Source organism: Euleptes europaea, chromosome 3 (genome assembly GCF_029931775.1).
Source record: "Euleptes europaea isolate rEulEur1 chromosome 3, rEulEur1.hap1, whole genome shotgun sequence".
Lineage (NCBI taxonomy): Eukaryota > Metazoa > Chordata > Lepidosauria > Squamata > Sphaerodactylidae > Euleptes > Euleptes europaea.
This window is the reverse complement of record NC_079314.1, coordinates 88,831,011-88,855,090: the sequence shown is the minus strand read 5'-3', so window position 1 is coordinate 88,855,090 and position 24,080 is coordinate 88,831,011. Positions and strand designations below refer to the sequence as shown.

Below are 24,080 nucleotides of genomic sequence, written 5' to 3'. Positions count from 1 at the left end.
TCCTCAAAAACTGTTTTTTTGTATGGCTTCGCAGCAGCAAATCAGTTTCATACAATAGATGCTTCCAAAACAGCAACCGGAAAAAGAGAGCTTGGCCGTATTTGCGCGATTAATTCCTATATAACGTGAACCAATCAGTATACTGAACTAGTAAATGCTCAATAATACACAACTCAAGTCTACACCAAAAAAAAAAAAAAAAACCCAACCCCCCCCCCAAAAAAGATTAAAGAACTTGACCAAAAAAATAGATAGCTGAGGTTTTACAGCCTTTAAAATGTCGGGGAGGGAAAGCCCAAAGGAGAACAAGAAAGGAGAGTCAGAAGCAGAGCCGGGTGACCCAACACATTCAAATCGGGGTGGATGGTTTACACCAAGAGTGTAGTGGATAAGCCAGGAAAAGCTTCATACAAATTTGTGTGCATTCTTCTCGAAGCAAAAAGGTTTCTGGATTTTGCCATGTGCCAAACCCCAGAGCAGGGAAACGGGAGACGCGGCGCCTCGTGTCATTCTAACTTCATAAGCTCCACGTCGAAAATTAGAGTGGAGTTGGGGGGGATGATTCCTGGGTGGCCGGTGGAGCCGTAGGCATAGTCTGGTGAGATGATCATCTTGGCTCGCTGCCCAACGCTCATCTGGGCGACCCCTTCTTCCCAGCCACGGATGACTTCCTGCTTGCCCACCACGAACTTGAATGGCTTGTTCCTGTTGTGGGAGGAGTCAAACTTCTTCCCATCCTCCAGCATACCCGTGTAATTCACCACGCAGGTCTGCCCACGCTTGGGGAAGGTCCTCCCGACCCCTGGGGTGATGGTCTCCACATGCATTCCCATTTCGCCCACCCCGCAGTAGCAGCCGGTCCGTTCCCACGAGCAGCAGCAGTGATGCCCGGAACCAGCACTAAACAACTTGATCACCCTAATGGACAGTCTTCTGGGAGAAAGACAAGTGGAGTGCAAATCTGTTGATTTTCCTAAGTCTTTCAGCATTTACGTTATTTCCATTTATGTTGTTTCCTGGACTTGTTTTCTGAGATGAGAATTGGGGGGGCATCATTCTTTGTCCTACTTTACAAGTTCCAGAAGTTGGTACCAGAAGATTTTGGCTTAGCCCTATGGAGAGGTGTCTTGAAAGGTTCTACCTTGCCCCCATGATAGTTGATATATAAATGAGGTCACCAAGGGAGGTTGCTTGGAAGTTTGGAGTGGGGAGACATCATTATGAAGATGGTTTTTGGCCATGCTTCTCTTTTTCATCAAAATCAGGTGGTGATATAGATGTCCTGAAAGCTTGGCTGGCTGGGGGTTAATAAACTGATGCTGTGCCCATGCAAGGTGCTGCTAGTTTGTGATGTAGCTGTTTTAGGATTGAGTGTTTGGCCTGATTTAAATGGGCTTGTTCTCTCCTTAAGGGATCAGGTTTGCCACTTAAGCTTGCTACTAGAGTCTGTCTTGCAGATGAACTTCCAGATGTTGCCTGTGGCATAATGTAACTAATTTTGATTGGCTCATCAATAATTGCTTTTCCTAGATACATGAATACATGCTGTTGTCACTTAGATCACTGAACTGTACTCTTGCCTGGGACTGGCTCTGAAGATTCATCAGAATATTGGTTCAGAATACAGCTGCTTTATATAGTGCAGGGATGGGGAACCTCAGGCCCGGGGGCCATATGCGGCCCCGGAGGACATTTTTTGTGGCCCTCGGGAGCTCCGAGGCCCTGCCGCGGAGGCGGGGCGCAGGGTGGCCCTCCTCGAGGGTGTTCCTGGGGCCGTGCCTTACAGGGGTACTGCAGCACCCTTTGGACCTCCTTTCGCCAACTGTCGGCTGTTGGTTGGCGAGAGGAGAGAGGAGGGAGAGGGACGCTTCCCCCAAGGCTGCCCCCTACAGCCGCAGTGTGCAGGAATGCCGCTGCACATTGTAAGCCCCTCTCACTGCCCGTCAGCTGTTGAGCAGCAAGAGGGAGGGGGGGAAAGAGGCCGGAGGCTCCCGGCGGCAGAACATGCATGCGGGAGTCGATCGGGCTTCCAGGGGGGGCTTTTGTGGACTCTGGGGGGGCATGAAGACTGGGGCCCAGTCGCGCGGGGCCAGTGTGCGCAGGTGGGAAGGCTTTTCTCTCTTCCTCTTTTTCTGTCACTCTTTCTCCTTTCTCTCCCTCTCTTTCTCCCTCTTTTTCTGTCTCTTTGTCTCCCTCTGTCCTTTTCTTTCTTTCTCACCCTCTCTCCATTTCTTTCTCCCTTTCTCTCTCTTTCTCCCTCCCTCCCTTTTCCTTTTTCTCTGTTTCCTTCCTCCCTTGCCGATCGACTGTGAGCTGCGCCCCCATGGCACCTCGTTTGCTCGGGCCCACCTCTGGCTGCCCTCTCGCCTGTGTGGCCTCCCCTGGGGTTGCAAACCTTCAGATGGCGGCTGGAGACCTGGCAACCCTAGCCTCTCCCCCCCCCCCCACGGGAGATCTACACCTGGTATGGCCCCTGAATGATGTCATAAATGTGCAAATGGCCCTTGGCAGGAAAAAGGTTCCCCACCCCTGATATAGTGTGTTAATACAAAATGCTCCACACCCCAGCCAAGAGAGGTCCAGAATGTACCTGAAAGGGGAAGGCTAAGGGAAATCATCCAGCTGCCTGCTGTTACTGCCTAGAACCCCACCTTTGGGACTCCTGCTTGAAGTCTATACCTCTTTGCTGGAGCAGGCCTGAGTCAGCAGTTTCTGCTCAGAATTTGATCGTAGGAGAAGGAAGCATGGCTGCTTGTTGGCCACCCCTCCTTCAAACATCTCAGTCAATGGAGGCCTCATTGCACCAGTGTTGGACCCCTTGGCCTTAAGATCTGCTGTTGAATGCCAGGTCAGTAAATGAAAAAAGCTACTGCCATTCAGGATTTAATCCTGGATGAGCAGGATGGCTTAGCATGTATTATGGAGACCTGGGTGGACAATGCTGGGGGTGTAAATCTGATCCAGCTCTGTCCTCCAGGTTTCTCTATATGGCAGCAGGCTAGGCCAGGGGTTGTGGTGGTCTACCAAGATTCCATCCATCTATTGAGCTGCCTCGTCCAGCAGTCTGCTAGTTTTGAGGGTGACTGGGACAAGGTACCATCTGCTGATGTACCATCCACCCTGCTGGCCACCTGTTTCTCTTCCTGACCTAGCCAATCTGGTCTTGGGCATGCTGGTGGGAGACCCCAGAACTGGTGGTCCTGGGTGACTTTAGCATCCATGTCAATGCCAGGCTGTCAAGGAAGGGTGCAGGATTTCATAGGCTCCCTGGTGACCATGGGCCTGTTATCCCAAGTGATTAATGGCCCTACGCATTTGGTCTATTATACTGATGGGGAGGGTGATCTGGAGGTGGGGAAGTGAAAGCTTACTCCCTTATCTTGGACAGATCATTTACCTGGTAGAGTTCAGACTTATTGCTTCCACAGGGGCGCTGGACCCATGGTCTGCCCCACGCACCTGATGGGTTCCTGTCAGTGCTTGGGGTTTTCCCATCTTGGTTGCTGGTAATTCCATCAAGGCTCTGAACAGTCTCTGGAATAGGGAGATGTCCCAGGCTGTTGACACAATCACCCCTAAGCACCTTCTCCCCCTGGACAGAGCCAAGTAATCCCCCTGGTTCATTGGGGAGCTGATGGCAATAAAATGGGACAGATGCTGCGCCGCTGACAGAAAACTCAGAGCGAAACTGATCGAACACAGTGAACACAGCATAGAGCCGATATTAGAGCCTATTCTGTGGCAGTGATCATCTAGCTGAGCTGTTTTGTATGGTTTGGGGACTTCTGCATCATAGCCCCAAGGATTTGGACTCTGACCACATGATGGCCCACTGTGACCAATTTGCCACTTAAACTTTGCAGACAAAATTGCTCAGATCCGCTCTGGGTTAGATGCTGGCATGGATGCATGTCCAGATGATGTACCCTTGGCATCTTCTTTGTCTGATTTCTATGGATACTTTTCAGTTTGTGGATCCTGAGGATGTGGACAAGATCATTGGACAGGTGAGACATATCACCTGTGTTCTCAACCCTTGTCCTTCCTGGCTGATAAAAGCTACCAGAGGGGGACCGGCTGAGTGAGTAAAAGGAGTGGTAAATGCTTCCTTGAGAGCTGGAGTTGTGCTGTCTGTGCTCAAGGAGGCAGTGATTAGACTTGTTTTTGAAAAAAACTGCCCCTGAGCCCTACTATGTTAGAAAATTCCCATCCAGTCTCCAATCTTCCATTCTTGGGCAAGGTGCTAGAATGGGTTGTGGCCTATCAGCTCCAGGGGTTCTTGGAAGGGATTGATTTTTCTGGACCCATTTCAATCTTGCTTCAGCCCAGGATTTGGAACGGAGAGTGCTTTGGGCACCTTGGTTGATGACCTCTATTGAGAACTAGTTAGGGAGAATGTGCCCTGCTTGCTCTGCTGGTTCTTTCAGTGGTATTTGATACTGTCAACCAGAGTAGCCTACGGAGCCACCTTGGAGCACTGAGACAAAGGGGCACTGTACTGTGGTGATTCAAGTTCTATCTAGGGGGTCTCTCAGAAGATAGTGTTGGGGGGTTTCTGCTGTGCCCCATGGCTGTTGACCTGTGGGGTGCTGCAGGGTTCCATTTTATCTCCCATGCTATTTAATATCTATATGAAGCCACTAGGAGAGATCATCAGGAAATATGGGCTACAATGTCACCAATAGGCGGATGATACCCAGCCCTATCTTTCTTTTCCGCCTAATTCTGTGGATGCTGTTAATGTTCTGAACTTGTACTTGGAGTCAATAATGGGCTGGATGAGGGTGAACAAGCTGGAAATTCTGACAATACAGAGGTTCTCTGGATTAGTAGAAAGGCAGACCAGGCAAAACTTGTCCCCTGTTTTGGATGGGGTTATGCTCCCCTTGAAAAGCCCGATTCACAGCTTGGGAGTGCTGCTTGACACAGTGGTCACCTTAGAAAACCAGGTGTCTGCTGTGGCTCGGAGTGCATTTGCCCAGTTCCAGCTGGTGCATCAATTGCATCTGTTCCTGGCTCAGTCACATCTAGCCACAGTGATCCAAGCCTTAGTTACATCTAGACTGGACTACTGCAACACACTTTACTTGGGGCTACCCTTGAAGAGTGGAAGCTGCAGCTAGTGCAGAATGCTGTGGCTAGACTGCTGGTTGGGGCCAGCTGTCAGGAACATGTCCTACAGCAATTACACTGGCTACCGATCTACTCCCGAGCCCAGTTCAAGGTGTTGGATTTGTCCTTTGAAGCTCTACATCAGGGGTGTCAAAGTGGCGGCCCGCGGGCCAGATCCGGCCCCCTGAGGGCTGCTCACCGGCCCATGAGCCAAGTCCCCCCCCCGCATTCTTCCGGGCACAGCTGGCCCGCGGGGGCCAGGCTCGCCTTCCCCGCCACCCACCACCACCACCCCGCACTCACCCAGGCGTGCCTGGCACCCAGGGGGGCCAGAATTGCCTTCCCTGTCACCCCCCACACACACACTCCTGGGTGCAGGATAGAAACCAATGGGTAGACCTGGCCTCCATTGGGGGGGTCTCAGTTGGGAGGCCAGGTCGACTGCCATGCAAACCAATGGGTAGACCTGGCCTCTGTGGGGCGGGGAACCCGTCTCCATCCAGAGGTCAGGTCTACCCATTGGTTTGCATGGCAGTCGACCTGGCCTCCTGACTGAGACACCCATGGAGGCCAGGTCTACCCATTGGTTTCTAGAGTGGCCCATAGAAACCAATGGGTAGACCTGGCCTCTGTGAGGGGGGGAAGCTTCCCAACGGGGACTTCCCCCCCCCCCACAGAGGCCACCCATCTTCAGCCCGATCAAGAGACATTAATGTTCAATCCGGCCCTCCTCACAAATGAGTTCGACACCCCTGCTCTACATGGCTTGAACTGGGGTATCTGAAAAACTGTCTTCTCCTATACTTTCTTGCCCAGGAATAAAGATTTTGGACAGATGCTCTCTTGACTGTCCCACCAATCAAAGAAGCTTATTTGGTGGGTACAAAGGAGAGGGCCTTTTCCATGGCAGCCACACAATTATGGAACAACCTCCCCAAGGAGGTGTGCCTGGCCTCCTCATTGTCAGTCTTCAGGAGGCAGGACTGCATTTTGATTGATTTAGCATTTATTATTGGCAGGCCTAACTGGAATTTTTAAACTGTGACTTCTATGGGGTTTTTAATAGTTTTTATTATGTGTTTTATAATGTTTAATTAATAATGTAAGCTGCCTTGAATTCCACAAGGGAGAAAGGCAGCTAATAATTTTTTTAAATTATATAAAATATATCCTTGGTTTTTAAAGGTACACATGAAGTTGCCTTATAGTGAATTAGACCCTTGGTCCATCAAGGTCAGGATGGTCTACACAGAATGGCTGTGGCTCAAGGTCTCAGACAGAGGTCTATCACATCTCCTATTACCTGATCCTTTTAATGCCAGGAGTTGAACCTGGTGCCTTTTGCATGCCAAGCAGATGCTCCACCACTGATCCATGAACCCTCCCCAAAGGGTTGTGTAATATGGCTATTTATTTTCTGCTTGGTGAAGACAGCAGTAGTGTTGTGGGAAGGAAGAGTTTCATACATGTAGCTTCATACATGTAGCTTGCAGAAGTTTCTTAGTTATATTTATATCTATTTAACTAGCCAAAATGTGTGTTCTAGACTTGTAAGCTAAATAATGGACTTAAAGATGGCAATAAAGCAGCTTTTGAATGGCTTTGATGCTTTGGGTTCTTGTCTCACTTGTGATATGGATCTTTTTCTGCAACTTCCAGGAATGGCAACTATCTGCAATATGGGAGCAGAGATTGGTGCCACCACTTCTATCTTCCCTTACAATCACCGGATGAAGACATATTTGGCCAAGACTGGACGGGCTGGTAAGAATTTGTGGGGCAAGTCAAGGGGTGGAATCATGTGGAAGGCTAATGATCGCCTCCCACTGTCTGAGACAGAGGTTAGAGAAACTGGGACTGTTATTGCACAGCTGTCGTCTTCCCCGAGGAAGAGAGATATTCCCCTGGACGGTCCACTTAAAGGAACTTTGCTTCTTCAGTCCTTGGTGCTGACTTGCTATCAAAAACATTCAGGAGAAGCCTTCACCTGTGGCATGGCAGCATCCAGTGCTTTGCTTTGTGTCACTATATACGTTTTTCAGTAGAGCTTTTGGAGCATGCTGGGATGTCCTGCTTTACAAGCTGCTGCAATGCAACGAGCTGATCTTGTGAGGCTGCCTTGTTTTTTGTTTCCATTTCTGTATGAATGATTCACACATACAGAAAGACTAAACATTTGAAGAGGGGGTTGGAAGGCACTAATTAGACTTAGTCTTTTGTCTCCTAACCAAAGGAAACTTGCAACTTCACAAGTGGTTTATCTCTTGGGGATGAAATTGATCTCCAAGGGGTGTCTCCCTATATATTCAATCCTCTAAGTCAAAAGAGGTGGTAAGTCAGTAAAAGTGGTAAGAGGCAGCATCAAGTTGTACCTATCACTAGCTTTCAAAATGATGTGGCAGTGCCAAACTTGAGGTGTGCTGTGTTAAGATTATGTAGTAGAATTAATGTCTTTGTCGATTTAAATTTATCATTCTAGAGTTGCTCTGAATAAAGGTAATGAAAATATATGGGGGTGATCTCCAACAAGGCTTGGATTGCTTTTTATTTTTGGATTGATCTTCCAAAGTATATTTAGGGTTTAGAATAACACATGTTTAGAAATTCCAGCATGGGTGTGGCTCTTTATAAAGAATGACTGTCACGGGTTCTCATGTTGACTTCAGATTCCTTTCCTTTCTAATTTCAGAGATTGCTAATTTGGCAGATGAATTCCAAGAATATTTAAAGCCTGATCCTGGCTGCTCTTATGACCAGCTGATTGAAATTAACCTTGATGAGGTGAGAGACCACTCTCTGGATTAATAATTTGGTGTGAAAGATGGGGTAGGGTCCTAACTAGGGTGTGTTTGGCACAGTACTGTATTCATTGTGCTTATGTAGTTCAGCAGGAAGACAGCATTGTTCTTGTCAAATATGTGAATGTTTTTGTTATAACTGTGTGTCTAGCAGTTTAAAAACAATCCAGTCCAAATGGAAAGGGTTTGTCAGCTTGAATTCATCCTGCTCCTAAATGTCCTTCCACCAGGCTTGTCAGTACACTCGTTAGGTCTGGGTTTCTCCTTGCAACGGAGATAGCTGTGCTGCATAATAATGATGAATTTCTATGGAAGTTATGCTCTTTATAAAGTGACAGAAATCTGAAATCACTAATGGGATTTTTCCCTCCTGAAGCTGAAGCCTCTTATCAATGGGCCTTTCACTCCAGACTTGGCACACACTGTAGATGAGATTGGCACTGTGGCACAACAGAAGGGCTGGCCGGTGGATATCAGAGTTGGTATGTAGCATTTCCCTATTGCAGAGTATTTTGCAGCTTCTAGTTCGAAGTAATTTTCTCTTCAGGCAGAGGAATCACTGCTTCAACTGGGAAGAATGCTTTGTGGATCCAAGTGTACTGTGTAACTAGGAGGTCATATGGATGCAGTTGGGTTTCCTTGGTCTACAACATGAAAAGCTTCTTAAGCTCATGGTGACAGACCTGTTCCTGGAGAGCATTGCATTCTTCACTCCTGGCATGACTCTTGTTCTTCTCTTCCCTAAGGAATGTGTTTAAGCTTTTCTAGTCCCATGTTGGTACAATGAAACATGGGTAGGTTTTGCTTCAGTGTTGGTTGCTCTGCAGTGCTTGAGATTAAAAATACCATGTGTTTTTGCTAGCTCTTCTCAGCCTAGAAAACATATGAACACATGAAGCTGCCTTATACTGAATCAGACCACTGGTCCATCGGAGTCAGTATTGTCTACTCAGACCGGCAGCGGCTCTCCAGGTCTCAGGCAGAGATCTTTCACATCACCTACTTGCCTAATCACTTTAACGGGAGATGCCGGGGATTGACCCTGGGACCTTTCGCATGCCAAGCAGATGCTCTGCCACTGAGCCACGGCCCCTCCCCATGTTATACTTCTTGTACCTATGTTATACTTCTGCCAGAGCAGGAATTAGGCCTAAACATTGAAGAGTACTATATTGGACACTTTGTTCTTAACCTGCACAGGTCTGATTGGTAGCTGCACTAATTCAAGCTACGAGGACATGGGTCGGTCTGCTGCAGTGGCAAAACAAGCATTAGCTCATGGGGTTAAGTGCAAGTCTCAGTTCACCATCACGCCTGGTTCAGAGCAGATCCGAGCCACCATTGAAAGGGATGGTTATGTGAGTATTTTCACAATTGTGCTTTATCATGACGTGCCTTTTTTTGTTGGGATGCGGGCCACTGGTTGCTTTTCTGTTAGTCATGTCTGTTTTCCACCTCAGGCAAAAATCCTGCGTGATGTTGGTGGAATTGTTCTTGCCAATGCGTGTGGGCCATGCATAGGCCAGTGGGACAGGTAAGATTGAAAATGGGGGGCAGGTTGCTATGTTACTAAAATTGTTTTTTATGACAAGGTATGCACCCACCCCTTTCTTCTAAAAATGGGAAATGAAACACATAAATTGATTCCAGTGCAAGAAAAAAAGTGCTTGAAAGTCCCAAACTAACTGGCGAGAGGGAGCACTGTTTGTGTGCCTGCCATTTTTCTAAATATTTAACCATCAAGGTAGATCACCTGTAATGACATGGTGGTCCTTGACTTTTTAACCGAGGTTTTTGTCAATGTGTTTAACACTGTAAATTCGGAAAGCAGCTCTGTAAATTGGAAGATATGGATGCAGATTGCTTAGTTTACTTTAGGAATATTTTTTCTCTGGCTTGCTAAAAGCCCTTCAAAGAAATTTGATTCATATTTTTGACTAGCCATTTCAGCCAGAAAACTCTTCTAGGCTACAGAGGAAAAGAGTTTTATCAATTACAGGCCCATCACAGTTCTTGTTTGTGGCAGTGGGACACTTGGAACCCATGAAGGTGCCTGACACTGAGTCATATTAAGGTCAGTATTGTCTACTCTGACTGGCAGTGGCTCTTCACAGTCTCAGGTCACAGCCCTTCACATCATCTGCCACCTGATCCTTTTAACGGAAGAGGCCTGTGCCTTCTGCAAGCCAAGCCAGATGCTCTACTTCTGAGCCACAGGCCCTCCTCAGCTTCACATCTTACCACTTGTAGCCTGAGGGAGCATATAGTTAGTTTTGACAAGCGTATAGCCATTTCTCTGTCTCTGCAGGAAAGATATCAAAAAGGGAGAAAAGAATACAATTGTTACATCCTACAACAGGAACTTCACTGGTCGCAATGATGCCAACCCAGAGACACATGCCTTTGTGACATCTCCAGAGGTAGGGCATGTGTCAGGCTTGTGCTGCAAGGAGAATGGGGTTCCTAATTGGTCCTGCTGTGATTTCTGTGGGAAATATGGAGACCCAACTTGCGAAACCTTGTGCGGTGTGAAATTGTTTCCCTGGACACAGACACTAGTCAACAAATCTTTGGGCCGCAAGTCTCTGAAATTAGATTGCAAGTAGCTACTCCCTAGAAATCAAGGAGCTAGAACCAGCTGGCAAGTGTTGGACTGAAACTGGGAGGAACAGGGTCCAAACCCCTCCTGCAGAGTACAGTGAGTGTCCTTGGGCCAGCCAATTCTAATTTACCTCATAGGCCAGTTGTAATGACAACCTGAGCTCTCGGGAGGAAAGGCGGGATAAAACTGTAACCAAACACTATAAAAGATTTACTGCCTGACCTAAATCAGGCAGATGTTCCTTTTTTTTCCACTTCATGCTAAAATCAGGCTTTTCACTGCAGGTGTTTTTCTGCTCCAGTGTGATTTAGCTTGTGTTCTAGATCATGGTAAAACTAGAAAAGACGTTATTGAGAGAAAAATATAGGGAGGTATATAGGGTGATGGGAATATGTTTATCCATAGTGGATTTTTTTTTTGTTTCCAGATAGTCACAGCACTGTCTCTTGCTGGCACTCTGAAGTTCAATCCAGAGGTGGACTTCCTGACAGGAGCTGATGGCAAGAAGTTCAAACTTGAGGCACCTGATGCTGATGAGCTGCCCAAACTGGTAATCTTGCTGTTTTTTTTTTCTAGCTTCCTACCAGCTGGGGATGAAGAATGGGAATATTATCCAACAGTGATTGTTAAAAACAGTTCAGTGTTAAAAACAGTTCAGTGTAACTGACTGCTTACATGGCTGATCTAAATAATAGAATGCGCTAAGGTGCCTTACAGAACATTGGTTGTATTTGCTCCGGACAGGGATGGTGGTGTACTTCAGTGGGATAGAGGCAAAAAGGTTGGGGGAGGAAAATAAAGGAATGAGATAAAGTGATCAAAAGTTCGTCAGAGCCATTAATGGCAGAGAACAGACTCTGGGGGTGCTTTCCTTTGTGCTTCTGCAACACACATGAGGCCTTGCTTGAGTAATTTTAATTTTCCTTTTCCATTCTGGATAATATTTTCTTCTTAGCACAGTAATCTCTGAATCCTACTTTCCTACAGGATTTCGATCCAGGACAAGACACTTATCAATACCCTCCTAAGGATGGCAGCAACCAGCATGTGGATGTGAGCCCTACTAGCCAGCGCTTGCAGCTTCTTGAGCCTTTTGATAAATGGGATGGCAAAGATTTGGAAGATTTGCTGATCCTCATCAAGGTCAGCACTGGTGGGAGACCCACTAGGATCGCAAATGGCTATGCTTCCTTTACAGTTGATGGGTTTTTGTTATTGACAAACGTACAAATTGTAAATAAGTAAAATGTAATATAAGTTTTAAATATAAATATTCCCTGCATTTTGATTCAAGTTCTCAGGCTGGTTTGTAAAAACAGTAAAACTTTAGTATAATAGAGCACAACTGTGCATTGGAAAAGCCAGTAAAAGTAGGTAGTAACAGATCTCTTATCAAATGGAGTAGCAAACCCTGGTTAAGTAAAATTGTGTTTAGCGGCTTTCCAAAAACCATTAACCAGGAGGGACAGGTAAGGGGAAAGGGATGCACAAATGTGGCATCACCACAGAAAGGGCCCATCTCTGTTATCTTCTCACCTAGTTTCAGAAGGTAGGAACACCCAGAGCAGACCTATGAAGGTTTTAACAGTTGGGAAAATTCATATGAGAGCAAACTATCCCTCAGAAAATTTTGTCTGAGGCTTCTTTAGAGCTTATAGGTCAAAGTTAGTATGTTGAATTGTATCCAGAACAAAAATATTATTCAGGTCTGAGTTTCACAGATCCTACTCTGAAACTTCACACACTACACTGCTAGCTGTAGAGAGGGTATTAGCTAATTAAAGCTATGAGTGCTGCTTCAATTTGGGGGAATTAACCCCCAGTGTATTTTTTCTAGATTTTTCTGCAAACCTAGGGCTTTTTATGGGTTTGTAGAAATATTTGTTTTGTCTGTTCATGGTTCCAGTCTCTAAATTTAAGTATCCACAGATTCAGCCACATTGAGAATTTGATACATTGATGCATTCTCCTGCTCAACTCAGCCTAATTTGCAACAGTGTCATCAGCAGCACACTGCAGTAATCTAACTTGAATATTTCTGGGGTATGGATAACTGAGGCCATATCTAGATTTTCCAGGGAAGGTTATTGCAGCTTTACCAACCAAACCTTGTTATAGGAATTTCAAATCACAATTGACACTTGAGTGTTTAGCTTTAAGGCAAGAGGGGGGTGCCAATTTCTTTGAAATCAGCACCTCAGTGGAACCAAGGCACCACCATAAGAAATTTCTGCTGGGGAGGTTAAGTTCTACCCCACTCCCCAATTCTGGGAAACTGTTGCATCTGGAGCAAGGACACATCACTCAGAAATAATTAATTGGGGGCGGGGGAGATGAAAGGAAATGTTATGGAATCCAGGATACAGAGAGGCTGTTGTAGAGTGAAGAAGTCAACTGCTGAAATTTCTGTTGCTTGCTTTTCAGCCTGGAAGAAAATACACATCTCAAGCTTTCTTTTGTAAATGTGTAGGGCAGGAAGATGCCACCTAAATTGGTTAGTTATTTGAAACACAATTGCAACCATATAGATATCTGCACATTTTTTGATAAGGATGCTTGTTGAGGACAGAAGGTATATCCTGGTGTGTTTATGTCTGCTAAACAGTGGAATAGAATTGTCAGTGTTTCTGGCTAGATTGCAGGCAGAGATCTATCTTTACCTGAAGCTTAGCCCAGACTGTCCAGAATGTTAGCTTCCTTCAGAAGCATCCAGTTAATGTTGTTCATAGTGCCACTGAGGATGAAAAGTACTTGGGAGTGTCACATGACTCCTTTTTGTGCCTGTTTGCTTTCTAGGTGAAAGGAAAATGTACCACTGACCACATTTCAGCAGCTGGTCCTTGGCTCAAATTCCGAGGCCACCTGGACAATATCTCAAACAACCTGCTGATTGGAGCTGTAAACACTGAAAATGACAAGGCTAACTCGGTGAGGAATGCATTAACCCAGGAGTTTGGGCCTGTTCCCGACACAGCCCGTTACTACAAGGTAAGACTTCTGTATTGCTTGAGACTGTAAGCAGCAAAGATTTATGGGTTTGTGGTCTTTTGGTAGGACTTGCCCTCACTACTGGCAATACTGCTACTTTCTCAAGACTGTTCAGTGAAACAGTATGTGAGAATCCTGCTTTCAATTTTGCAGCACCTGCCCAACTGTTTGGACATGTATGTTGGTTGAAGCAGCACTTTTACTTCCAGCCACTAGATGCTACTATGAAGCTAGTGGCTCTGCTAGGGATCGTCTCCGGTTCTGCAGTCAAATCCCATGCTGAAGGTGGAGAAAACTGCTGGTAGTTCCCAGACACTATCAGGAAATTATTCAGTGCTTGTTGCTGATAGCCCAGACATATACATGACTGTAGTTCCCCTATTCGCTCAGCGCTCATTTAAATTAAAAAAATGTCCAAGGTCCATTCAACATGAGCACATACTAGACTGTTTTGGCACTCTAAAAGGGGGGCTGTTTTGGCACTCTAAAAGGCACAGAATGGGGGAGACAAGATAGACTGTTTTTGCCATGCTGTGGGCTTGATGATGGGGCCCTTGCAGCAGTTTTTAAATGGCTAAATTCTCCTCTAAAATAGCATCAGTGGCCACAGGTTGGCCCCATGGCTGCTGTCACATTTGGTTTGGCCCTAAAAAGGAAAATATTTAATTTTCATTAACCCATCATAATAAGGTGGCAGGGTCTTCGGGATGGGGGGAGGAATTACTTCTTAGCCATTGAGACGTCTCCTCATTTCTCAGTCACTGCAACATTAAGGAAGTACTTTCAGCCCCTGTTTTTCCCACAAAGAGACTCAGCTCCACTTCCAGACTCAGCCTCTGGTTGCCCTCAAATGGCTTCTCATGTGGTGAACTTTTTCTTCAAAGGGCTGTGAATCAGGGAGATGAAGTTAACAAGCCCTATGACTAGCTTCCATCTCATGAGTATTGAAGTATTCTGCATTGGTTTGCTTACAGTCTCAAGGCGTTCAGTGGGTGGTTGTTGGGGATGAAAACTACGGTGAAGGCTCGAGTCGAGAGCATGCAGCGTTGGAACCACGGCATCTAGGAGGAAGAGCCATCATAGTCAAGAGCTTTGCAAGAATTCATGGTGAGACTGTTTTTGTACAGCCAGAAAGCTGGGTGAGGCTTCAGGGGTTTTCCCCCCTATAAATCTAAAGATTTACTAGGTAATGTTTGTCCTTTATAGGAGAACTGTGTTTCTGCCCTGACCCATTTTTAAACCAATAGCTGTTCCCAAGGCAGTGATGCTCTGTTTCTATCTCTTGCAGTCTCCTGCATAGAAATTTAACAGTATTGCTGTTCTAATGTTATCTGCTTACTGGGTTGCCACTGTGTGTACATTCTCAGCTACAATAGAAAACTGAGAACATTTCACTTTGCCAATAAACCAAAACCAAAATATAAGGGATTGCCCATATGCACCGAAGACCCTTATTCTGATGTATACTCATTGGACTATAGTCCACAGCCTTCAAGCTTTCATTGTTTCCTAACAAAATATTGTTTAGAGTATCGTGTACAGTATAGTAACAAAATATTGTGTACCTGTCAGTTTTTCCAACTTGGATGCATGCTCAAGGCAGAGGATACAGTAGGCAAACTAGTTAACTGTCCAGAATCTTAAATAACTTGTGAGTAGGACAGGAAGCCCCATGGCGCAGAGTGGTAAGCTGCAGTACTGCAGTCCAAAGCTTTGCTCACGACCTGAGAGTTTGATCCCGACGGAAGTCGGGTTCAGGTAGCTGGCTCAAGGTTGACTCAGCCTTCCATCCTTCCGAGGTCAGTAAAATGAGTACCCAGCTTGCTGGGGGTAAAGGGAAGATGACTGGGGAAACCACTGGCAAACCACCCTGTAAACAAAGTCTGCCTAGAAAATGTCGGGATGTGACATCACCCCATGGGTCAAGAATGACCCGGTGCTTGCACAGGGGACCTTTACCTTTAGGATGGGAAGAGATTTTCTTCCTTTTAGCTTCTTCATTCAGAGAGCTTGTTTAAACATGTGCTGGCTTGGTTATCTGACAGTGCTTTAGGAGACAAGTTTCTGTTGTTTTACAACCACCACCACCCCAAAAAAAAATGAAGTTCAGCTATTCCTCACAAGTTGGCTGAAGTGTGTCTTAAACATTCTGATGACCATTTAACCTGGCATTCATAACAGAAACCAACCTGAAGAAGCAAGGCCTCCTGCCATTAACATTTGCTGATCCTGCCGACTATGACAAGATCCATCCTGTGGACAAGCTGAGCATCGTAGGTCTGAAAAATTTTGCTCCTGGAAAGGTAATGAGCACAGTTTCTCACTAGGATGCCTTGCTTTCTACTGTTCTTTTGTAGTGGCTGCTGTATTGAGATTCCCCTTTAGATACTTGGATAGTTTCTGAAATAAAAAAACCCTAAATTCTGCACCTTAGTGTTCAGAGAATGTTTATAAAAAGCAATTTTCTAGCCTTTCTAGTTCTGAGAGCCACTCTATAAAGCAGCAATGTCAGAAACCTTTTAGCAGAATGCCGTTGTTTGGGCTTCTGCATTTTAACCAACTCTGAGTTCCATTGTTTGGTTTCTGTGTCCTCCCATGAACTGTTTGCACTTGTATTACACAGGTAGTTGTGTGTGTAATTTAAAATATATTTAGGGATCCTTGGCAAAGAATTTTAGTTTTTTTGGGGGGAGAAGGGACTCCTATTTCACTCTACCATGACTCCTAGCTAGGGAGATACATTCTTCAGTACAAATGGGCGAGGGAACTGGTGGGGCTCTTAAACTGAGAATTACTTGAGTCAAAAGGAAGTTGCTTTATTTTTTTATCCCACCTCTTATCAACATATTAATTTGTTCAGTAGAAGACTTTTAGACCAGGTTCATTACACAAAGTTGATGGATTACTGATTAATGGACCAGATTGTAATGCAAAAGCTAGATTTGTCTTCCCTCTTTTCCCCTCACCAATAGCCCTTGAAATGCATCATCAAGCATCCTAATGGGAGCCAAGAAACAATCATGCTGAACCACACCTTCAATGAGAGCCAGATTGAGTGGTTTAAAGCCGGTAGCGCACTTAACAGAATGAAAGAGCTGCAACAACACTGAACCCCCACAAACACGCACATCCAGTGGACTTGATGGCTGTCTTCATGAAAGTGCAATTCTGCAACTCTTATTGGGAATAAATGTCTGATCAAATGTAACCTTAGCTTCCTTTTTGTTACAGTACTGACTTGCTGACACTGATAAGAGTTTTTTTTTCCTTTTGGCGTTATCAGGTTCTGGCTTCCATAGCTCCCTACATTGTGTTTGATGCATTTCAGATGTCCCATATTACTTACTATTTATATTTAATTACCTACACAATGATTTTTCTGCCCAATCATTTCATTGATTGCTAATGGATGAAGAAGAATGTTTTGTGAAAAAACAAAATAAAGATTGTGACTGACACATCTAGTCTCAATGCTTCTACTAGCATTCTGCTCAATTTCCTGCAGCTTGTTTCTGTAAAAACCATTGTTCAAGAATCTAGAAGTAAATGTGGCATAGGTCCCAGGCTATGGCCTCTGTAAAATCAGTCAGTTCATGGGGAACTGTAAGATTCTTTCTTCTTGATATAAATTTGTCCAAACGGTTTGATGTGAACTCTTGGTTGTGTTACAGTGTTAAATTGAAGACTGATTGGGAGGGGTGTGTGCTGATGCTAGAGGGTTCTACTGCTATTGACCAGAGATCCCAGGCCCTGTTCCTCTCTTTAACCTCTGTCCTGTTACCCATTTTCCAGAAGTTCCCAATCTATTCAACTTTTTTTGAAAAAGAGTGAACAATGTAAGAGAAATTGTAGCCAGAATATACAAGAAGGGTTGGTTTTTATATTCTGACTTTCTCTACCTTTTAAGGAGAACCAAACCAGTTTACAATCTCCTTTCCTTCTTTTCCCCACAACATACACCTGTGAGATAGGTGGGGCTGAAAGAGTTCAGAGAGAACTATGACTGGCCCAAGGTCACCCAGCTAGCTTCATGTGTAGGAGTGGGGAAACCAACCCTGTTCAACAGATTAGCCTCTGCCGCTCATGTGGAGGAGTGGGGAATCAAACCCGGTTCTGCAGATTAGAGTCCACTGCTCTTAACCACTACACCACACTAGCATGTTGATCCAGTTTAGTTTTTATTGCATATGGCCAATGGTTGTTACAAAAAAAAAAAAACACTATAAAACCAGATGACAATCGTTAATAAAAGTTAAATTTTAGTAACAAATTAAAAGGTTTATAGGTATGTTTCTCTAACCCTCTGGATCTTGTCCAAATACAGCACATAAAACATTATTAAATAGTTAACATTCAGAGCTATCTTGGGCTTATCGAACATTGTATTTGTGACATGGGGTAGGCAGAAAGAATATTCTGTTGAGCTGCTGTCAGTGTCAGGAGGGAAAAGACAAGAACCACTGTTAGTATGTCTTAAATATATCTTGCCTTTCCTTCTAAACCACGTTAGTGGCTGAAAACATGCTCCAAACATATTGTATAAAATCTGCCAGGACACAAACACAGAAAACGGTAGACTACATACATATGTGTGTTAAGCGCTGTCAAGTTGCCTCTGACTTATGGGTGACCCAATGAATTAATGTCTTCAAAAACAGTATTTCATCCTTGCTCAGGTCCTGCAAACTGGGCTGTAGCTTCCTTTATAGAATCAATCCATTTCATGTTGGATCTCGATTTTTCCTGCTGCCTTCAATTTTTCCTGTCGTTATTGTCTTTTCCCAGTGACTGTTGTCTTCTCATAGTGTGACCAAAGTATGACAGCCTCAGTTTAGTAATTGTAGCTTCTAGGGAGAGTTCAGGCTTGATTTAATATATACATATACATAAACATCCTCTGCAACTGCTAGTAATGGTGGTACGGGCCTTAGTGTGAGGTTGTTCCACAGCATAGGAAAAGTACGCAAAAGGATTAGTAGCCAGGCATGCCATCCCCAATTACCAAATTTTGATCTGTGCAAGGGAGTTATGGGCAGAGGTGATTCTTCAGATATTCCTGGTTGTGAAGGGCTGTAAAGGTAGGTACCAACACTTTGAACTGAGTCCAAAAGCCAATACCAAGCCAGTGGAGCTGCTTTAAAACTGGCACAGGATGGAAGCAGATCTTCCCTGTGGAGAGTCAAGTGGCTGCATTTTGAACTAGCAAAGGTTCCAGGCTGGCTTCAAGGATTCTGATCCCAGTTATTAGGAAAGGGGGTGGGGGAGAACAGAGGCAGAGCATCTGTTTGGCATTTCCATTTAAAAGAATTGGATAGTAGGTGGTGTGAGAGACTTCTGCCTAAGACCCTGGAGAGCTCCTTCCAGTCACACGAGATAGCACTGACCTTGAAAGACCAGTGGTCTGAATCATGAGAACATAAGAAAAGCTATGCTGGATCAGAACAAGGCCTGTCATGACTCCAGCAGTCTGTTCACACAGTGGCCAACCATGTGCTTCTAGGAAGCCCAAAAACAAGTCTGCAGCAGCATCCTGCCACAGCACCTAATATAATAGGCATTCTCCTCTGATACTAGAGAGAGTAGGTATGCATCATGACCAGTATTCATTTTGACTAGTAGCCATGGATAGCCCTATCCTCCATGAACATGTCCACTCCAGTCTTAAAGCCTTCCAAGTTGGCAGCCATCACCACATCCTGGGGCAGGGAGTCCCACAATTTAATTATGTGTGAAGAAATCATTATAAGGCAGATTAATGTAGGTGCCATCTGCAGACTTTAGTTTTAATTGGGTTTTTTTAGTGTTTTTAAATTCAGGACATGGTTAATTTTATTTTCAGTTACGCTGATATATTTTAAATGATGTTACCCGCCCTAAAGCCTGGCTTCAGCTGGGGAGGGCAGGTTATAAATTGGAAAAATAAAGAGGAAGACCTGCCATGAGATGGACTGACTCAATAAAGGAAGCCATGGCTCAGTTTATCCCCCAGTTTACATGACCTGAGCAAGGTTGTTAACAAGAGGATGTTTTGGAGGTCACTTATTAGTAAGTCAGAAGTGACTTGATAGCACATAATGCACATGAACAGGCCCTCCGTTCTTGTCCCCCCACCACCCACTTTCCCAATGTGTAACATCAGGCTCTTTGGGGAGGGCCAAGCCTATCAGTTGAGGGGGCAGGTCTACTCATGGCCCTTGATAAAGCCAAGTATAACACAGCTCCCAGTTTTAAAGCAGCAGGGAAGGGGGCATCCTCTTCCCCTCCGCCCCATTCGACTCCAGGCTGCTCCAAGGCTTTCAGCGCGTCAGCAGAGCACAAGGCGGGGCAGGAAAGAGTGTCCCATCAGACATTCTAAACCATTAACTGTCACCAGCCCCCAAAACCCTTCTCCCCCCATGAGTGTTCAGAACACTCCCTAACCCACTCACCCCGGACGTCTCGTGAGCCCAAACCCTACCATGGCCACTGTCAACATGCAGTCCTTGAAAGGGGGGCGGGAAGACAAGGAATTAGAAGGTCCTGCAAATGGAAGAGCAGAGGGTGCCTCAGCCAGGGAAAGGAGGGAGATTGGCAAGGCCAAGGAAGGTTACCTGGGGGTCTATGACTCCCACGGCGTAGAAATTGACATCTTTGAACATCCCCTCAGGAACCATTAGCTCCTCCTCCTCTTCGCTCCCCATAGTCTCTCCCGACTAACAGCCACAGCTTGTGCCTTACCGAGGGCTGCAACTCCCCTCTGAGGCCCAGGGTCTCCCCCTCTCTTCCCAACCACCTCTTAGCAGCAGCCTAATCAGGGGAACAGGCACACGAGCTGCAGAACAAGCCATCTCTTTGAAGCAACTGAGCCTACACACACACACACACACACACACACACAGAGCCTCTGCTCACTCTCTGCTTGTCACCCAGAGCACCTGCCCTCCTAGATCCAGCCCTGTTTATTCCCAACTTGACTGAAACAAGAGGGGCAGCACTTTTTCCTAGGTATGAGATGCAGCAGGGCCATGTTCAGACTTCCTCTACGCGGATGCAATATCCAAGGAGGAAGTGGGTGGGATTTTCTTTTCAAGGAGACGGGAATGACCATCTCTACACAGGAAGCCATTTTTGGCTATAGCAATCTTTTCATTAACAGTCAGCTTCTGTGGATTGTCTGGAAGCTGTCTGCTCCCGTTCAGAAGTGTAACTGTGCCATTCAATCTTCCGGTAGCTTTCACTGAAACTTGGCACGTTTTGCAGAAGTTAAAAGAGAATGTAGCCCACCCGCATCACCAGTGTATCTAAGCTCAGCACAATGGCAGCCGTTTGCTTTTACAGAACAATAGCAAAGGATTTGAGATGGGCAGCTGAATGGATTTGTACTGCACCGTAACCATCCCAGCCTTCTTACAAACTGCAATCCTGAGACTATTCATTTGGTTAGGACTTGTGCCAGCAGCGCTTTGATGTACCTGGGCTATTTATATGAAACAGTTGCAAGCTGATTCGGGAAAAGACCAAAGGGAAATTGACAACCTTATGCAGAGGGCCCCTCTCCTTCTTCCTGTCACAGCCTTCCTTATTGGGGTTTCCAGTACTAAAGAGCCATCTCATTGCTTTCCCACACTGTTATTCCATTCATAGGCGGGCAGAAGCACCTCTATATGTTTTACATTTTAAGGTAGAAATGGTGGCTGTGATACAGAAGAGAGTGAGTACTTGCTTTCATAACACTGTCTTCCCCAAACTCCTTTTATCATACACCATCTCAACTTGCACGGCAATAAAGAGAAGACACAGGAGGTGGTCACTGGAAGTGGTGCCAGGAAAGAATCTTCCCAACAACATTTGCTGCTAGAGGCACAGCACAGAAGTCTAACTTGCATCAAAAGCAAAAAAAAATTGAATTGGGCACTATTGTCAATGTTTGCTGACTGCCCAAGTCATGTTGCTTTTTTTTTTTTGGTCTGATAACTTTGACTTCCCCAGCTGATGGAGGGAGTAGTTAATACTGTTGTTCTGAATGTTAGGCTGTGGAACTTATTAATTTCCAGATCCACCACTGCCCTACTAGAGACCAACCCACAAGGCCTCTGGGACTTGCCAAAAAACTCCTTTCTAGTAATGTTTACCATTAATTCAGCTTTTCACCTCCTCAAAATGAATCTTATTCAGAAAGGATAAAACATAACGTAAAGCCAGCAGGGTGTAGTGGTTAAGGTGTCAGACTAGGATCTGGGAAACCCAGGTTCGAATCCCCACTCTGCCATGGAAACTTGCTGGGTGACCTTGGGCCAGTCACACATTCTCAGCCTCGACCCTGGCAAGTATTTGGATGAGAGACCTCCAAGGAATTCCAGGGTTGTAAAGTGGAGCCAGCAATGGCAAACCACCTCTGAATGTCTCTTGCCTTGAAAACCCTACGGGATCACCATAAGTCAGCTGTGACTTGATGGCAAAACACATACACACACAACGTACTACAAATGCACTGAAAAGGATCAAGAAGCCATTAGAACCATGCATAGAAAAGTAACATTTCAATCCTTCCCCAAAAGTACATTTTTAAAAAGACCTCAATGAATACAGCAATTCCATTACCACTTTCTTTGCTACACAACAGGATTGTAAATAATTTCAAACAGAAATATCCATTTTGGTTTTAAGAACGTTTCACAGGACACACAAGTGCCCAAGCTTATGTTAGGAAGGCAAGTGGTATATAGAAATCTGAATGGTTAAAAAAGATAAAGGTCCCCTGTGCAAGCACCGGGTCATTCCCCATGGGGTGACGTCACATCCCGACGTTTCCTAGGCAGACTTTGTTTACGGGGTGGTTTGCCAGTGCCTTCCCCAGTCATCTTCCCTTTACCCCCAGCAAGCTGGGTACTCATTTCACCGACCTTGGAAGGATGGAAGGCTGAGTCAACCTTGAGCCAGCTACCTGAAACCGACTTCTGTTGGGATCAAACTCAGGTCGTGTGCAGAGCTTGGACTGCAGTACTGCAGCTTACCACTCTGCGCCAAGGGGCTCTTAGCATCACAAATTGGACTTTATTTGTACCTCACAGAATCTGGCTGTTGTGATCTCAAGAATCTGAACTTGCCAGCTAAGTTTCTGCCAGTTATATATCTCATGATGTGCAAAGCAGAAGAACATCCAGTTCTGCAGAGCTAGGTCACTTTTAGTGATTCTCTAAATTGAACAAACGAAGTAATTTGTTTTGTTCTGTAACCATAGCAAGTAAGACAATGCTGGTAAAACTACAGAGACAAGAGAAATAGTGCAAACACCATCATCACCTTACTACAGTGATCCCCATGGGTGCCCCATAGTGTCTACTTTCTTCTTCTCCAAAGCAAAGAACCAATTCTGCTTTTCTTCAGCTTCACTGGAATAGAAATTGCTTCAAAAGAACACAGGAGGCATCACCTTTATATCTGCAGGGAGGAGCCCATTTGAAAGCAGCAGCCTCCGTTACAGGAAGATGTTTCGTATGGAACATCCCAATGTTTTGTAAATGGATTCAGCCTTCATGGTAACCCTCCCAGGGCTGCCATTTTGTTGTTGGGACTACTGCTTTTTCTCAACATTTTAGAAGTGTCTACAGGTTCAACAAGGTTTGGGGACCCTGCCTTATTACTTTCCTTTAAAAAAAAGTGAGACCAATAAATGATATGAGGATTCAAGTATCATCAAATATATATAAATGAGCAATTGAAACACACACCAAAATAACTATAGCACAGTGGGTTTTTTGTTTTGACTGTTTAAAGTGCTGGTACTTGCATAAAAGTTTGCACTCATTCCCACCAATTTCCCCCAATTGTTTGGGAGAGCCCCACCCCAAATGCCAGTATTCAGTACTGGTGAATACTGCCACAAAGAAAAAAGCCCTAGTATAGCATTTGTATCCTACTATTCCACTGAGGAGGCTAAAACTGTTTACATTGGGTTCCCGGCAGCTTTCTGTCAAAACCCACTTAATTTCTGATTGCAGAAAATTAATATTTGTTACAAACTCTCTATGCCTTGTCTATGGATAGTATTCTGTTGGTAGTTTTTCCTTAAGTGGTGAATGAAAAACACAGGTTTTTAATCCAGTGACTTGTGTATTTACTTCTCTCTAAATATTTACACCGATATCAGATTTGTAGACCTGCACATACAACATCTGGTTCTGAAGTACATTTAAACATGACCCCCCCCCCAAAAAAAAAAACCACTGTAGAATTTTAGCTGAATTCTACTTTAGGCAGACTTGCATACTATTTGGCATAGACCAGTTTCTACCATTAAATAACCAATGCTTGATTATGCAAAAGACACTACCCTATCAATTATACTTTGGTGGCACGGTGGGGGAAGGAATTTTGGCTCCCCATATGATTGCCATTTTATTCTCGGCTGTAACTAAAATGTGGTGGTTAAAGCGGGGAGGGAGTGGTGCTGTGCAATACAGAAGGGAAAGGGCCTCCGTTCTCCGTGGCAGGGGCTCCACCCACTGGGCCTAAAACAGCTTGTTCCCCATCCTTCTGCGGAAGATATTTACATTCAGGTCTCAGTTCCAGTCCCCTGAGAATGTGAGATTCTTGGCACG

General features: G+C 45.1%; 2 protein-coding genes across 2 annotated transcripts in view; one reads left to right on the top strand and one right to left on the bottom strand.

Moving 5' to 3' along the window:
• The window catches only part of ACO2 (aconitase 2), a 29,947-nt gene extending 12,987 nt beyond the window's left edge, over nucleotides 1-16,960 (top strand). Inside the window, exons 7-18 of the mRNA XM_056846003.1 lie at nucleotides 6,772-6,876; nucleotides 7,802-7,893; nucleotides 8,287-8,392; nucleotides 9,111-9,268; nucleotides 9,371-9,444; nucleotides 10,219-10,330; nucleotides 10,940-11,062; nucleotides 11,500-11,655; nucleotides 13,309-13,500; nucleotides 14,475-14,607; nucleotides 15,682-15,803; nucleotides 16,473-16,960. Coding sequence (XP_056701981.1) covers nucleotides 6,772-6,876; nucleotides 7,802-7,893; nucleotides 8,287-8,392; nucleotides 9,111-9,268; nucleotides 9,371-9,444; nucleotides 10,219-10,330; nucleotides 10,940-11,062; nucleotides 11,500-11,655; nucleotides 13,309-13,500; nucleotides 14,475-14,607; nucleotides 15,682-15,803; nucleotides 16,473-16,610 — 1,511 coding nt within the window. The 3' untranslated portion in view covers nucleotides 16,611-16,960. The remainder of the gene's footprint in view (nucleotides 1-6,771; nucleotides 6,877-7,801; nucleotides 7,894-8,286; nucleotides 8,393-9,110; nucleotides 9,269-9,370; nucleotides 9,445-10,218; nucleotides 10,331-10,939; nucleotides 11,063-11,499; nucleotides 11,656-13,308; nucleotides 13,501-14,474; nucleotides 14,608-15,681; nucleotides 15,804-16,472) is intronic.
• LOC130474408 (peptidyl-prolyl cis-trans isomerase FKBP1A-like) lies at nucleotides 294-833 on the bottom strand. Its single transcript, XM_056846004.1, has one exon. It carries the CDS (start codon nucleotides 831-833, stop codon nucleotides 507-509), a length of 327 nt encoding a protein of 108 aa, XP_056701982.1. The 3' UTR covers nucleotides 294-506.
• Nucleotides 16,961-24,080: the final 7,120 nt, after the last annotated feature.